Below are 16,562 nucleotides of genomic sequence, written 5' to 3'. Positions count from 1 at the left end.
TTCTCAGCTCTTTTCTGAGCATTGTAGAGGAAGACATGTTTGGCAGCTTGGTTCGAGAGAAAAACAAAAAAAACCAAACAACAACAACAACAACAAAAAACTACCCAAAAACCATTTCTCCAGGAAGAAGGTGGAAAAGGTGTGATGGTGGGGCTTGGGAGAAGGAGGTTTTTTGAGGGAGTTGTCAAAAAGGAGTAAAAGAGGAGCTTGGAGTGTCCTGATCCAAGGTGTGGCGTGACACCCTGACAGTGAAACCTGGCTTCTCCCACTCCTCACTAGTCTTGTCCAGACATCTCCCTATGTCATCCCTAGGATTTTGTGCCATCTCTTCCTGCCTCATCTAGCTGGATCATAACCTGCACCTATTATGTATTTAATTGCAATTAGATGTGATTTATTGCATGAACATTATGCAAAGGCAATAACTCTTTTTTGGCAGTGACTGCAGAACATCTGTGTTTCTGCTCTGTTTTGAAATACGATCCTCACATGCATGGAGTGCTATGCCATTTCTATTGATTCCAGCTAAATGTGGCCCAAAGATTAAATATCTGATTGTCCTTGTAGAATTTCATCCAGCTAGACTACAGTCTGCTCCTTCCCAAATTCACATAGCAACAGCAGTAAGCCTGATAGTTTCAGGGCTTTGCTTATCCTTATTTCTGAATGCATAGTTGTATTTGAGCAAGGCTAGCAAGAAGAGCTGTGAATGAGGCTTCTGGAAAACCTTAGCTGAATTTTTTTCATAGTGCATTCGGAAGCCCTTAAAGAGAAAGCTGACCTTTCCTAAGTTTCTTTAGCTTACAAAAGACCAGGGAAGAAGAATATCAGATCTGAGTTTTACATTCCCCAATATTTCTATCTCATACTATTCATGGCAGTGCAGAGGGTGTACATGGATGCCATGCTGAAACAGCAGCCTTTGCCCTGCTCTTCACACTGATGTCAGTGGCAGCACATGCCAAGCAAGTAGCCCTCTGTGCCCGTGCTCTGCTGATGATCTTGCTGTGTTCTAGTCTAGTTATTTTAAAAGGTCCAAAGTCTTCTGAGGAAGATAAATAGATAAATGAAGGAATATCTTTTGCTTCTACCTGACAGATCCATATAAGAGAGGGTAAAATGAGTGACATCCATCAGTGCTGACTCTGTGACTGGTTATCCCAAGAAAGAAAGGATCTTTTGAATGGGTCTTTTCAGCCAAGACAAAAGGCTGTTGGTGACTTAGGGAAGAGTTAAGCTCCCAGGAGTATGCCAAATAATTGTCTTTGTTGTCTGCTCTGGGGTGTACATTTAGGAGGTGCTTACAGCTTTGTTCTTGGAAAGGCTGCTGTACAACAGAATGGCTCAAGATACTCCCTGGACTTCAAATTCTGGTTCTTTCTGCACGAAGACAATTAGGGTACTTAAGTTGATGACTTAAAAGTACAAATACTTGGGAGTGTGTGTGGCAGGGGCTGAGGCTGAGAACTTGGACAGCATCAGCATGAAAATGAGACAATTTTAGATTGGTTCCCTGCTCTGGCCTCTCCTGAGTGGGAGCTTCATGCTCAGGTTCTGTTCAGTGTTCATACCCTGTGGCATGCTGCCAGCTTTGACTGTTTCTGGATCAAGACTGAACCCTATTGTAATGGATGTATAAACACAAACTGTGTAATAAGTAAAGCAGAATCATGTGATTTGAGGGGATCACAGACTGATGCTGTGTGAAGCAAGGAAAGAAATGGAAATAGTGCCATGTTGATAATCTTCTCTTTGCTCTCTGATTTGGTTTGCATCAGAAGTTCTGTAACATCAAACCTCTGTACAGAGGGATGTAGGTGTCTTCTATGGCTGCATGTTTTGGGAGAGTGATATTCTGGACTCAAAATGGGAAGCTTCACTAGAGCTGCAACTTGCAGCTACATTTTCAATTACTACAAAGTAGTAGCTATGCAGTGGCATCTCAGTGGCTGTTGGGCTACCTGCTCTCCACTTACTAATGGCTTTGTGACAGGGCAAGGTCTAGCTATGGACAAAGAAAGAGGAAAATAACCCTATACTTCAAAGCTATTTGTTTCTCCTAAAGAGTCCCTCAAGGATGTAACAGAAAGCCAAGCAGAGTTACTACCATATTGACCTCCTGATTTCTGAATGAATTAACATCAGGGATGTGGGGCCAGCATGCAGTTGCCTCATGCATTCTCCACTCCTGCTTCTCATCCAAGTAGACAGGACTGGAAGGTTGACAAGGAAGAGAGGACTTTGTGGCTTAGTGAAGTCCTGCTAGTGGGCTTCAGACTCTGCTCTCTAGGACTGCCTCAGTTCAGGGGCAACGATGATGGTAACCTGTGTAGGTTTGAAACCACTGAGTGTCATTGTTTTCCTACTAAACTTTGTGGAGCTTTGTATCCATGTTTTCACCTGATCGCCCCTAAGCAGCTGCTCTGGACTGACCACACTAAGATTTTGGTTATGTTCTGCAAGCAAGCTGTAGTACTCTTTTTTTACTCTTGAGTTTTGTTTTGTGTTGTGTTGCAGAACAGCAAACTGGAAGATATTGTGAATGACTGCTCTTGAATGCAGGAATAAGGAGAATGAAGGAAATATTAAAAACACAAACCCAAACAAAAAACCAGTAAACTGTGTTTATCAGCTACTGAGAGAATGGAAGTGTCCTAAACTGGTTCAATATTACTAAAGAGACTAAAATGTCTGATGGCATTGGTGCTTAAAATGACAGCTGCATAAACCACCCTTAGTCTGCAAACCTTCTTCCTTGGCTGAGGGTTGCAGTCCTCCGAACTGTGGGGAAACTACAAGTTCTAGTTATTCGTATTGTGATTGTCTAGGAGGAAGACACTGACCTTGCACTTTCTGAGACATTAACAGATCAGTTCAGATATTTTTTTTCTTAAAATGTGAATAGCATCAAAGCTTCCTTTAGTCCTCATATGTTTCTTGGAAGAGTAGTGACCCTTCTACTTGATAATTACTAAAACTCCAAATAGTATGAGACTTCATATTTCTTGCTCAATGAGGTTATACTTCATTCAAGAATTTCATAACACCTTACAGAACTAGAAAAAACAGTAGTTTTAAAATGTTTATTCCTCCCACTGTGTTTGTTTCACTTCTGACTGTCCAGTGTCAGACTATGCTGGTAGGAATTCAAACTAACATTTACTTTCTGAACAGGAAGACCTTGTTTTAAAAGTCCGGGATCAACTGAAGGGATGTAGAGCAGAGAAACTTCTTTAATACATACCTCACATTTAGAAGTAATTTATTTTAACTGCCTTCCCTCCGTAGTTAGTTCTCATAAGATTTTAGAAATAGAGATTATTTTTTTCCCCTGTCTTAACCTTGCTTAATTGAAGGGAAGAAAATAATAGTTTAAAACTTCCCTGTCTGAGCAAGCTAATCCTGTGGACATGCAGGCCTTCCTTCTGTGCTCCAGCAGAAAAAGTTAATGCTACCAAAACAAAACGAAGAGGACAAACAAAACTAACTGGTTTAGCATTTCAGCACTCAGGTGGGTTAGTGATTTTAATTATTTATTATATTACTTTTTGGTTATAAACATAGTGTTTAGGTTTTATTTAACAGAATAGCTTCTACTGAACTGTTCTCATGCTCACTTCGACCCAAAGGGAGTTTTTAGGAATACCTAGACCACGCATGTTCTCCACGAGTAGAGAGCAAGACCGGCCTGCTACTGTAAGGAAGCACACGGGTTGGGCACCAGAAAGAACCGTATCCCAGGTGGGAGGAAATGCAGATTATCAAAGCGACGGCACCACGTTTCCAGCAGCTCTGTTGATCAGCCTCAGGGGCACCTGTTTGAAATCGTCCCCGCCGCCGGCGGTCGGCAAAGCAAACGTCAGCGGGCCCCAGCGGCCCTCAGCTGCTCTGCCTCTGCCTCTGCCTCCTCCCCTCACTGCGGATTGCGCGGCTTCCAAACTTTCCCGCGGTGCGGGATGGAGGGAGAGAGGGACAGACAGGCAGCGGCAGCAGCAGCTCTGTTGGTCCCGCTGCCCGTGTTCCCGAGGAGCATCCGCCTCTCCTTCCCGAACTCTGGAAGTTCTGGGGAGGGCCGGGGCGGTGCCGCTCCCGCCCCGCGCCACCCGCCCGCCCCCTCAGCGCCAGCGGGGAGCTGTCCACAGAGGGAGGTGCTGAAGGCAGGGAGGAAGCCGAGGGACGCGGACATCTTCGTTCCCCAATTTCCTCCCTGCCTCCTGCAGCCATTTTGCACCGGCAAAGCTGAGGGAGGTGTGAGAGAAGAGGGAGAGGGTGGGCTGCAGAGGATGAAGGGAAGAGGGTAAAGAGTTACGGAGAGCAAAGAGGCGGCCATGGGAGATCCCGGCTGGTACGGCTGCTGAAACTGACTCGCAGCAGCAGCTGTCATCAGCATCATGGTGAAAAGAAAAAGCTCAGAGGGCCAGGAGCAGGAGAGTGGCCGTGGCATCCCTCTGCCCATCCAGACCTTCCTATGGAGGCAAACCAGGTGAGAGCAGTAAGCCCTGGGTACTTGGGATACAGCTGCAACAAGGCAGTGGAAGTGGGGAGGGGGGCAGGACAGCTGCTGCTGAGGGACGGGGAGGAAGTGATTACTGCAGCTGCAACATGAAGCAGTGAAACTGCTCTCTTTGCTCTCTATCTGTGTGTATCCTGGCTGTGGGAAGGATTGGAGGCAGCTTCTTGATTTGACTGAAAACACTCGTGTGTATGTGTTTATGCACCTCTTCCCTCCTCCCTGTTGTCCCTTCTCCCCACTCCCACTTTCAAAAGGAGTCCTGGAGCTCTGGTACCAGAAGCAGCAACCCTCAGCACTGCAGCAGACTTGCTGCTTTGCTTGGATCTATGTTTGCAGCTGTTCTGGAAGTGTAATCTATGCCTTAAGAGGTCAGCATGCAAACAGATACGTCAAAGTCTCACCTTTTTTTCATTGGATTGGAGAAGTAATGATTTGTGAAAGGGAGGCTGTATGTATGGCTGGGGTTTTATGTGCCTGTAAATCCCGTCTTAGTAGAATTCTAAACTGAAGCATTTTGGGGACTGGGGGGGGGAGGTTGGAAGGTTTGAAGGTGGTGGCTCTAATTTAAGGCCTCAGTCAGAAAATCCTTTCATTCTACAATTTCAGTGTCCTTAAAAAAAAAACCAACCAAAACCAACCAACAAAAAAACACCAGCCCCCCCCCCCAAAAAAAAAACCCCAAACACCATCCCCTCCCCCCCCAGAAAAAAAAAAAAACCTGTAAAAAGGTGACCTGATTAATTTTTTTAAAATATTTAACTCTGATCCCATTCTGGAGGGGAGTGACTGTAGATGGTGAGTGTTCTCTGCCTACAGAGTACAGGCCTATATTTCATGATAAACCTTACATATCAACAGTTATGAAGGAAAATACAAAATTCTTCAGACAAAACTGGCAAATGGATCTCTGGCTTAAATAGAGTCAGGACAGGTTCAGTAGTATTCAGCTGTCTGATGGAAGATTTTATCCATGGGGAACAGGACTCTTCTTGAGGGTGGATTACCTGCTTTTTGGTGTATCAGTGTGGATACTTTTGTCTTCTAGGAAAGGTAACAGCATTTTGTCAGATGTCATCAACAACCATCTAAACATTGTTTTGGCCTTATGTCGTCCTCTACACTAAGTTTCTCAGCCTTTTGACAACCTTCTGACCTATGAGAAATCCTAAAAATAACTTAGAAAAATCCACATTTGAAGTACTGGGTCTCTAATGCTTTTCCTCCTTTCCTCCAGTGCATTTTTAAGGCCTAAACTGGGGAAACAGTATGAAGCTTCCTGTGTGGTATGTACATGTTTTTGTTCTTCAGCTCTTATCAGTAACTAACTTGTCATGCAATTTGATCTGACCATGGTGGCAGATCAGAAGGCTTCCCAGTTTATCCCATTCAGCTTGATTTTGTAATTTTATCACATGAGGGATTTAAACCTTTTCCTACCTAAAAACTTTGGTTATCTTGTTCATCTCTAGTCACAACAAAAATATATTCATTTGGATATTGGGCATTGAACTAAATAGTAATTAAATAAAGTAAATACTGGTATGCGCAGACTGAGCTATGACAATCTGAGTCTAAACTTGCAGTTCATCCTGTGTGTATGTGCTTTCAGATGAGATTGATGTAATTTCAGTTTGAGATTAGTGGAGTTTTTTTAGCCTTAAAGTGTTGAAAATCTGAGTATTAATAACAGGCTCTAAACAATATTTTACAATTGTATGAAAATAGATGAAAATACCTCTCCTACTGGAAAACAGGGGGAGCATATCTTAGCAGCATAATTAAAGAGAGGTTCTTATGCAGGTACTAATAATTGTTATTTCTAATGTATTTTGACTGAAAGTTCAATCTGCTCTCTAAAGGGAGGAGAAAGGGAAGGCACACAGCAAGTTCAAATAAAATGGTCTTAAAATAGTCTTATCTAGTCAAATAAGACGAATGTCTAGGGAATTTCAGAGTTCCTTGAAATGTTGCTGATCCTTGGGTGACTTAAAGTACATTAAGCAGTTGCAGCCAAACTTGACAGACTGGAAAAATTTGGTCTGGACATGTATCTTAATAGTTTAAAGTACTTGAGTCTCTCTGCAGCAATTTTCTGGCTTCCTTCTCTCAAGATATGAAGCTGGAGAAGCTTTACTTGCTGCTGACTAATTTTCTTCTAAGAAATCCATAAATTTTTCAGGATTATTACTAGATACCACATCATGACAGAGGACTTCTGGCTTAGTGTGTTAGTGAGTACAATGCATTTTTAGTTCTGGCACATGGAGCAAGAAGCATCTGATTTAATAGCACTGACAGTTCCTGGTTGTTCAGAGGCTAGAAAATGGAGCTTGTTGCCTTATGTCCTTTAGTCAGAGTCTCAGCCTTGAGGATGTGGTTTCACCTGTGAACAGAGAAAGTTAGAGGAACAAAAGTTCCTTCTCTGTGCATTTTCCATGATGTACCTACATGTCTGTGACTTCCTTGTGCTTTATGCTGTGCTGTTGCAGCAGATATTCCTCTTGGTCTCTGAGGTTGATCCTAAAGCACCTTTCTTCTGTGAGCATATACCAGAATTTACTAAGTGTTAAAAAAAAAACGAACAACAAACCCCCCAAAAAACAAACCAACAAACAAACAAAAAAACCCCACAAATAGTTCAAAAAAACCAAACAAACAACCCAAACCCAATCAAAACAAAACCAAAATGCCATCAGCAACATGAATTACATGCTTTGGTGAAGGCAAATAGAGCGCTGAAAAAACACAGTTCAAGAAGATTCAATCCACTTCCATCCTTTGGATGAAGGAGAACTTGATTATTCTCTAGTTCTTAATATAGTCATTAAGTTATGGTAGAAAGCTTTTGTGGTGGGTCTTAGTTTTGAGCAATTGATGAGATACAGCCTGAGCTGCTGTATCTGCCTCCTTCTTTTGCTCTGTCCCTGTCAATGCACAGGAATATCTGCCCACATCAGCACCTTCTTGCATTATCCAGGGGGTGAGCAGTGCTGCATGCCTGTGTGGGACAGGGTTTCTGGAACCTGACAGGTTGTTGACTTGTCTTCTGAAATGTCAAGCTGACTATCTAGCACCACTGTATTGACTCGTGTGCCTAAAAATACTGTGCACCAGTTATATGATCTGTCCTCTTAAAATTCTCTAGCCAGAATTGTTCTAGATGTGTCTATAGCTTGTTACCTGTCTGACAATGCATACAACACAATTTTGTGCAGTATTCTATTACTGTTCTTGGCTCTAAGCTTGCTGCAGTGGAATTTGCTGCATATTGTGCATTGAGGAAGCAGATGCTGAGGGCCTAGACTCAGTGAGTACAGCATCTGGTCTGCAAGAGCCCATTGCACTGGTTCTTTGAGCTTTGCTTTTTACTTTAATATTTGAGAATAAGCCTGGCCCATTCATAGCCTTGTTTTCCTTACCTGAATAATCACACTGACTTCAGCTTGTCTACGAATAATGGCATTTAGTCTGAAGATAAATATTACTCCCCTCCAGCACTCATTGTCTTACACAATCTGAATGTTCTTGTGCTTCAATATGGATTTCATGTTCTTCCTTCTCTCTATTCTGAAGTTCTTCTGCCCTGACCCAATGTAATTTCCGACATGCATGAGTCACAGCTGTAAATGACCTCACAGGAGTTCATGTGAGAATTGTACAAAGCTAATGCTTTTTTTTTTTTTCTGAGCATAGGTTTGAAACTCTTTTACCCTGTATTGCATTGGGCATGGAAGAATGCAGACATTTTCTGGAGGATCCTGTAAATTCTGTATTTACCTCTTCTGTTTTTCCTTTTTATTACATGTTTTTCCAAATGTAGTCATATGTTTTGTTGTTATGGATGACTGAAGGATAGATATGGAACACAGCTGAAAAAGAGGCCACCTTTATCTTATTTAGCCAATGGACATGGTTGCAGAAAACTGAGGTTTTGAACACAGGGATTTCTGTAAATAAAGTGCTTGGCATCTGTGTTTCATTGCTTGTCAATGTCTAGTAAACAAGAGAGCCTTACCATCTCTTGTGCTATGAAATCCTAGATTAGTGTTTTAGATATTTCTAGGAACTCTTCCTTACTCAGAGGACCTTATCCTGACTGCCAATACTGTCTGCCTGCACTTCAAGTTCTTTCCAGTCATTCTAAATGAGTAGCAATGGTCTCTGCTTTCCACCATGGTGCACCCTGATCTTATGAAAAAGTGGGCAGTAAGTTTCTCTCCAAAGACAGAAGTCTGGTTCAGGAAGCCCTGCTCTCCTACCTTCCTGGATTTTGATAGGTGGTTTGTTGTTTTTTTTCTCAAGTGAGCTCCTCTAGGGCTATGTCCCTGGAGGAGACCTGCAGCTTATCTGGCACCCAGGAGGGGACAGAACAGGGGGGTGCTGAGCTTCCCGAAGTCCTAGCTGTTTAATAGAGGTAAGGGCCTGGCTGAGCCCTTGCTACTTTACACAGTTTACTGCAGATGCAGCTCCCTTGGGCTTAGAGCATGGGAAGTTAATGTAACTTGAGCAAACCTGAATGGGGAACTGGCAAAGCTCAGCCAGAATCTGTGGTGCTTGTCCAGGCTTCTTCAGGCAGATGCCCATTCCTGTGCCAGCAGCAAAGTGACACACAGGCTGCTCCTGGGTCTGTGGTTCTTGGTAGAAAAGAAGGTAAAAGGAGTAGTGGGAAAGCAGCCAGAGAAGACTGACCACCACTCCCTGTGAAAACAGATGGCATCACCAGGCTAAAGGGAAAAATCCTTGTGTAAGTGGCCCTCGGGGAGCTGAACACACACACACACAGCACTACTGAAAGAGGTTGTCCTTTCTCCAGCGAAGGCATGATACTGAATTCCCTCACTACTACCTTGGCAGATGTTTTTTATCCTCCTTTGGCATGTGGGTTATTGCAGGCTCAGACAAACCTATTATAAGGAGGTAACTGTTCTCTTAGCCAAGCAGCAGCCCGGGGGCTTCAGATTAAGACAGACCCATATCATGACATTATCTGTTTTCCAACTAACAGGGAGTTTCAGACATTCTCATTCAGCCTTTTCATTGAAGCATGATAACCCTTCTCAGCTGTAGCAGCAGTTGTTTAGTTCATGTGGGCTGAAAAGCAGGTTTTTCATCTTAGCACCTATATATTCTCTGTAGCAGGTCCTAAAGTTGGAGTAGAGCTGTAGCAGACCAAAAAGGAGGCTCTACAGCAGCAAGTGCTAGCTGGGGACCTTGGATGTCTGGTGTAGGCAGAAGCTGCTGGCAACATAAAGTACTTCTGTCTCAGATGCTTGTTCCAGAAGCTGATTGTGGTACACAAATATATTTAGCTTTCTGCTCAGACCAGGAAAGAACAGAAGTGGTGTCTAACCATGTAAGAAAATCCAAAATGTTAACTATAGCCATAATTTAAAGGCATAGATGCAGACTCCTAAGCTTCCTCTTGAGATTCTGAAGTATGCAGAATATGGGCCAGAGCTTCCAGAAAGCAGGTGTTAGGGGACTTCCTCCCTGATGCCACTGAAATACGCTTGAGTGAGACCTCAGATGCAAAGCCAGAGAGCAACAATGTGCCTTCCATCATGATTATATTTGCTGCTCAAGGTGATTTTTATTTTTTTTTCCTCCCCTTCCTTTGTAAACTGAATAGCTTTGTCACTGTACTGAAGTGTGAGCTTATGGTTTGACCTTCTACTGAAGGTGAAAAGATAATTTCTTTTGATAAGCCTAGGTCAGCACTGGTGCTTGGCAGGCTTTTCAGTGAGCTGGTTCACCTCATTACACTGGTAGGAACTATTTAGGTCTATGCTGCGTTTCATTTTAGCCCTTGCAGAGGCCTGACTTGGCTGAATGAATGTTTCAGTGAGTCCCAGAGATAATGCATGAGTACAGGTGGGAGTATGTAGCTGGAGCAACAAATAGGGAACGGAACCCTGTCTCCGAACCCTGTCTCCTTTTGACAAAAAATAAATAAAACTCATGTTTTTCACTTTTTTTTTTTTTTTTTAGACTTCATGTTGTTTGTAACAATGCACTGACCTTATACCTCTTGTCTTGTTTCTGGGAATATTTTTCTGTGTTGTTTCACTCTTTGGTTGGGTAAACTTGTCTGAGATAGTTGTCCTAGACATCTGTTGACTTTATACTAATGTGGTCTCAAGTGCTACTGTGGGTCTTGCCTTATAGTTTCTAAATGGAACAGAATACTCACACCTTCAATAAGTACTTCACTCCCCCCCCAAGCATCATCCATCCCTTCACCTTCCCCTCAGCTCCTGAGCTGATAGGATTGAATGGCAGGGAACTGTTTCCTTTTGTCGACAATGTGCCCCCATCAGATCACTCTACAAGTGTTTTGAGGGAGCCTTTCCCTGGTACTCATGTTGTCCAGTCCTGGTGCTAAGAAACACACATTGCTGATAACCTAATCCATGGCACATAATTTTCGACTAAGCCCCCAGAAGCCAAGTATTTTTGTCCACACAAATGATGATGCCACTGATCATCACTCATCCCTCCAATTTAAGCTATTGCTCCATGAAGAGTGTCTCCTGAGTTTTCTGACTAAATCCTGGGGTTTCTAGGAGGTAGGCAGTGTGGCTTTCTATACACTCAGTATTTATTGGCAGCTCTGGTGTCTTATTGTCAAGCTCAATTTGTGTTGCTACAGCCTTAGTCCTCTATTAACACACTCAGTTCTGAATACCCCCAAAACACATGTATGTAAATCATACCATCCACCTCCCCTTCTCTTTGTCTATGCCTGGTGTCATTGGGGAGTTTGTGTTTTAGGCTGGAAGTACAGATAAATGTGTTTCTCTGCCTCCATGGGGGCCAGACCAGAGCTGTTACAGGGATGCTGTAAAACCAGGATAGGGCTGCGCTCTGCTTGCTCCAGGGCATTCTGCCTCTCTATGGAGGGGCTCCTGTCTGCCCACACCAGCAGATGTGGCCATGACCTGAGCCAGCAACTGTGCACAGCTGCTGGGCCATGCAGAGGAACATGTTACCACTATTCAGCATGCCATGTCTGGGAGTGTCTGGACATTGGGGTGACCTTTTTGCTCTTATTCTTCTAATTAAGACTATTCTTATTAGCTCCCCAGTTTTACAGGAAAAATTAGTATGACTAGTGTGGAAGGATAAGCTTTATGAATCTGGACCGAGGGCATATGAAGCATCCATTAGGTCATTAATGCCAACAGTTACTTCTTTGCCTAGAGCCTGACAAAATCGGTGCAACACCTTCTGAACAAATAGGGAGCCAGAAGGCTAAGCTATTATATGCAGGGTCACACATTAGCAGTAATGTTTTTCTTTGCTTAGGAACTTCAGTGAAGGAATAAAACTGCTTTTGTGACCTAAAATGAGATCCTTCTATCTGGTCGGAGGAAGAACTTACTGGAATGGTTGGGGGAACCAGCAATAAGGAACTTCCTTAGGGATTTCAAAGGCTGATTGTCTTATTTTGTGTTGCTTGAGGTGGAAAATATGAACTTGCTGCAGCCATCAGCTCTTTTAAATGTTCACAAAACCATTACATCGTGGCTCAACACAAAATTTTGTACAGTGGTTATTTTTTGTGGCAGGGTGTGAAAACATTTCCTAAGGCCCATATACCTTTGATGGTTTGCCCTTTATGTTACACTAAACTGAAAGAGCATGTGTGTTTGAGAAGAATATCCAACTCTCAGCTATGCAAACACAGGCTTCATTAGCTCCCGTGACTTCCAGCAGGATTGCTGGCATGCCAGATTAATACCCAGTACAACTGTAAGTCTGGCTTGATGTTGACACTTAATAATGCACGTGATACTTGCTTTAATTCTTTTTTACTACAGAAAATATATCTCATGGTCCAACAATTTCTTAGCCAAAAACATCTGTTTGTCTGGTGAGCTCTAGCAACAATCTGGGCCTTTCAGGAAAAAGGTGTTCTTTAGTCATCTAATGAAAACTTATGTTACAAGAGTAAAAAGACGATGTTGCATGCACTAGAAAGTATATGCAGATATAGATATATGCTGTCATTTTTTCTTTGTTCTTGCCCGTAGTCTTTTGAACGAGTTTTAGTAGAAAACAAGCTGCATGGCCTTTCTCCAGCTCTGTCTGAGGCCATCCAGAGCATCTCTCGCTGGGAGCTTGTCCAGGCTGCCCTCCCACACGTGCTGCACTGCACTGCAACGCTGCTCTCCAATCGAAACAAGCTGGGTTAGTACTCATCAGAGTGTGTGCATTGATGAAGTTATCAGTCAAAATATGATGGAGTTATGCTAAGAGTGCCAACATATTATAATCATTTTCATTCTGTGTATTGCCTTTCTTCATCTGTTCTCTCTCAAATATAATGAAACATAGTGCTGATACTTTTAATGCTTATCATGACACCAATGCCCAGTTGCCTGTTGTGCTCTGAAGTCTCAACAGTTGTTTAAGTGGCAACCCTGTGAGACACTGTGATGCATTTTTTCATCCAGGACATCAGGATAAGCTTGGAGTAGCTGAAACAAAGCTTCTTCACACTCTCCACTGGATGCTCCTGGAGGCCCCTCAGGACTGCAGCAATGACCGATTTGGAGACAGAGGCTCTAGCTGGGGAGGCAGCAGTAGTGGCTTTATCCACCAGGCTGAAAACCAGGGATCCCCAGGACATCCCTGGCCCAGCTCCGTGACTGATGAAGAGGAGAACAACAGGAGGAAGTTCTTCCAGAACTCCATGGCCACAGTGGAGCTCTTTGTGTTCCTTTTTGCTCCACTTGTCCACAGGATTAAAGTAAGTGGAACACTGGTGGGATACATGTGTGGAGACACAAATGAGCAGGAAAAGAATGATTCTACCTTTGTGATTGTTAATTAATTCAGCCTGCAGTGTATACTGAATGACCACTGAAAATGTTTTGACATGGTGGCAGAATATCACTGCCACCAGGATGAAATATTCCCATATGGAACAGCCACATCATCAGGCAGGTGCAAAGGGAATAAATCCTAAGTGAGCCATTTTCAGCCTTGGAAATTCCAGAGATCTGTGACCCTTGTGAAATCTCTGGGCCCTGAAACCTGCAGGAAGGGTTGTGAGTTTTAGCTTGCTCCTATGACTCTCAAGCATTGCTTAGAAGGGCCTTGCTGGCTTTCAGGGATTCTACCATGGGGCTGCCAATGGGATCTGGTGGTGTAATTACTAATAATCTTGAAGATAATTACCAGGAACTCATGATAGAGGAATAGGCATGGCAGTGGCAAAGGCACTTGAGCATCCCTTTGTTCTAAAGTTGAAATCAGGCTGCAGACCTTCTGTCTGCTGAGGTTCCTTTTGGTGGTTTTATGCTGAGTGCATCAGCTTTGCAGAGTGGTGTTATGAGGAGATATTTTCTGTATGTTCTGACTCCTGCTTCTTGTGTTTAGTTTCTCTGGAGGGCTGCCCTGCAGCCTATGTTTCCTTAAAGGTCTCAGAAAGGGAACTGGCTCTGGAGAGTACATGCTTGGAGAAGGTCTATAAAGTTATGAAGTGATGAAAGCCATTACTTGTTCTAATCCAGCTTTGTATGCTGCAACAGTTGAAGAAGACAAGAAAGAGCTATAAATGATATGATATGAAATGAAATTATATGATCATTTATGATAAATGATAATCTTTTGGTTAAGAGTGATGAAACCAGGTCTGGATAGCTAGATTCTTTGCCTACTTCTGGTACTGAGTTCTTGTACAGCATTGCTCAATTTATTTTGCCCTGATATTTTGTACGTGTTTCCTAGTTCCACATTTTCTCTGTAATACAGTTACTGGAACATGACAGGAAGAAATACTGAATTCTTCCCAGTGCTACTCACACAAATGTGGGTTGCCCTTTGAATAAATTAAGTGAAACTGGAGGTAGACCTGGGCTGTCAGAGATCAGGTTTCCATTTTTCCATTTTTTCTTTCTGGGATTTACTTTCACATTTACAGGGTGGGATTGAGAAGAATATCTCAGGTTTACCTTAAAAAATCTCAGATTTCAGAGTTACAATAGTGATGAACATTGGAACCATGCATGCTACTATCATAAGAGCAAAAAAGGTGAGGTAAATGAGGCGTGTAGCTGGCTTACTAAGTCACCAGTGTCCTCTCTGTGTTGCACAGATGTAGGGGCCTCAGCGGAAGAGTACTATCTGATGAGATAACCAAAGTAATAAAATGCATGCACTTAAGGAAGATAACACATATTTGCACAGACAAACCTAAATGATGACATTCCTGACTTCTGAGAGGTTTTATGTGTTTAGCAATGTGTTTTAAATGAGGCTTTTGGGGGCTGAGGCGGATGTGTTTATTCCTGTAACATAATAACTGAAGATAAAAGTGTTGGCATGTCTCCAAAAGCCAGCAGTGCAAAGACAAAATGCAACACATCTTACTTCTTCTGTGTCCAAAAGCCTTGCAAGGTGCTCCTTAGTAAAAACAGGAATTAAAACCAAGCTTAGTTTCTAGCAAGGCTTGTGTGGTTATTGTGACAAGGTGGCACAAATGAAGAGTAGGGAATGGAAAGCTAAAGGCAGTCAGCTCTTGCCATTCCTTTTGCTCTGTCTGGATCATGGAGGCACAGAGAGTTGTCAACAGAAGACAGCAGTGCAGCTATAATTATGCTGCCAAAACTGCTACTGCTGTGTTTGTTTGTCTTGTGGGGACAGCTGGACTATACCACCATCATTGCCTCCTAATATAGATCTGACATTAGGTCAAGTAAGTATCTGCCTGGACCTCGATCCTGCTAAGATTTACTGTATCTTAATATACATTATTTCAGTTACTTGTATATGTGAAACAATAATGGCACACGTGTACGTCATACCAATGTCTCTGTATTGACATAGCTCAGGTACTAAAAGTGCCAATAATAACAACATTATTGGATACTGCTGTTTCATGGTAATTTATTACATTTCATGAGTCCTAAATTATTTAATTTATGATTTAATTTAATATTTAGTATTCTTTTTCTTTTGGGGTGAGAATTTAAGTCTTGGAGTGTAAATCCTACTAAGGCTGAGATGGAATACAAAATATATATGGTCAGAAAAGGTGCTTTTTGACACAGGAATTGTTTTCTTTTACAGCTTAATGTCCTCAAAAAAGTGTTTGTTAGTTTAGAAACTTAATTTGGAGAACTCCTCTTATACGTTTGTGCATTGAGATTTCCCTATTATTTTTAATAGCTATACATGAAATGTTTTTTCTTTTGCTGAGCAGTGTCAGTGACCCTTGAGTTAGCATATACTGACCACAGAACTGCATGTGGTGTCATTTATTTCTTGTAAGAGCTATGCATCAGAGAAATTACAACCCTACTAGACTGGAAACAACATTCTTTGGGAGACCATGTTTGTGTTACATCCTCTGTTTGCTTTTCCAGGAGTCTGACCTGACATTTCGTTTGGCCAGTGGGCTTGTTATTTGGCAGCCTATGTGGGAACACAGGCAGCCTGAAGTTTCTGCCTTCACTGCCCTTGTAAAACCAATTAGGAACATCGTGACAGGTCTGTAACTTCCCCAAGATAACAAAGTTCCTGAGCTCCTTGCCTTTTTTTTTTGCCTGATGCTGCCTCAAGTTCTTTAGCTATCATATCTAAAGGAATATGTTAATCCTACAGGAACTAGTCAAATCATTGTAGCTTGAGGCTGTTTCCCCCCTTATAGTCAATGATATCTGTATAACAATTAAATAGGAGATGAGGAAGAGAGAAATCACAAATAGGACAGAAGAAACCCTACTGAAGAGTTATTTCCTGTCAGCTTCACACCCCCTTTCACCTTATCTTCCTTGGCTGCTAAAGACAACAGCCTGATACAGTTGGGGTTTATACCTTCCTTTATACCAAGGCAGATCCTTTTATCTTAGTATTGCTGTCTGAAACTGGAACAAAAAGGTTAAATTTACTTAAATTTTCTTTTGAACAGCAAATTAAAAAAGAATCCACTGAAGAAGCTTTCAAATGTTTTTGTTTGGATACAGCCAGATACTAATTAAGTTCTGAACAGCTTGTGATGTGACAGGATTTCAAGAATTGTCATCCTAGTCTTTGTGATGCC

The 16,562-nt window shown here is 42.4% G+C and overlaps 1 protein-coding gene across 3 annotated transcripts in view; it reads left to right on the top strand.

Moving 5' to 3' along the window:
* The first annotated feature begins 4,391 nt into the window (after positions 1-4,391).
* The window catches only part of UNC80 (unc-80 homolog, NALCN channel complex subunit), a 122,185-nt gene continuing 110,014 nt past the window's right edge, over positions 4,392-16,562 (top strand). For all 3 annotated transcript variants that reach the window (XM_008504926.2, XM_030454175.1, XM_008504925.2), the window contains exons 1-5: positions 4,392-4,483; positions 5,748-5,796; positions 12,547-12,703; positions 12,970-13,265; positions 15,886-16,009. In XM_008504926.2, coding sequence (XP_008503148.2) covers positions 4,392-4,483; positions 5,748-5,796; positions 12,547-12,703; positions 12,970-13,265; positions 15,886-16,009 — 718 coding nt within the window. The remainder of the gene's footprint in view (positions 4,484-5,747; positions 5,797-12,546; positions 12,704-12,969; positions 13,266-15,885; positions 16,010-16,562) is intronic.

The sequence above is a fragment of the Calypte anna genome, chromosome 7 (assembly GCF_003957555.1).
Source record: "Calypte anna isolate BGI_N300 chromosome 7, bCalAnn1_v1.p, whole genome shotgun sequence".
NCBI classification, from domain to species: Eukaryota; Metazoa; Chordata; class Aves; order Apodiformes; family Trochilidae; genus Calypte; species Calypte anna.
This window is presented reverse-complemented; position numbering and strand designations above follow the sequence as displayed.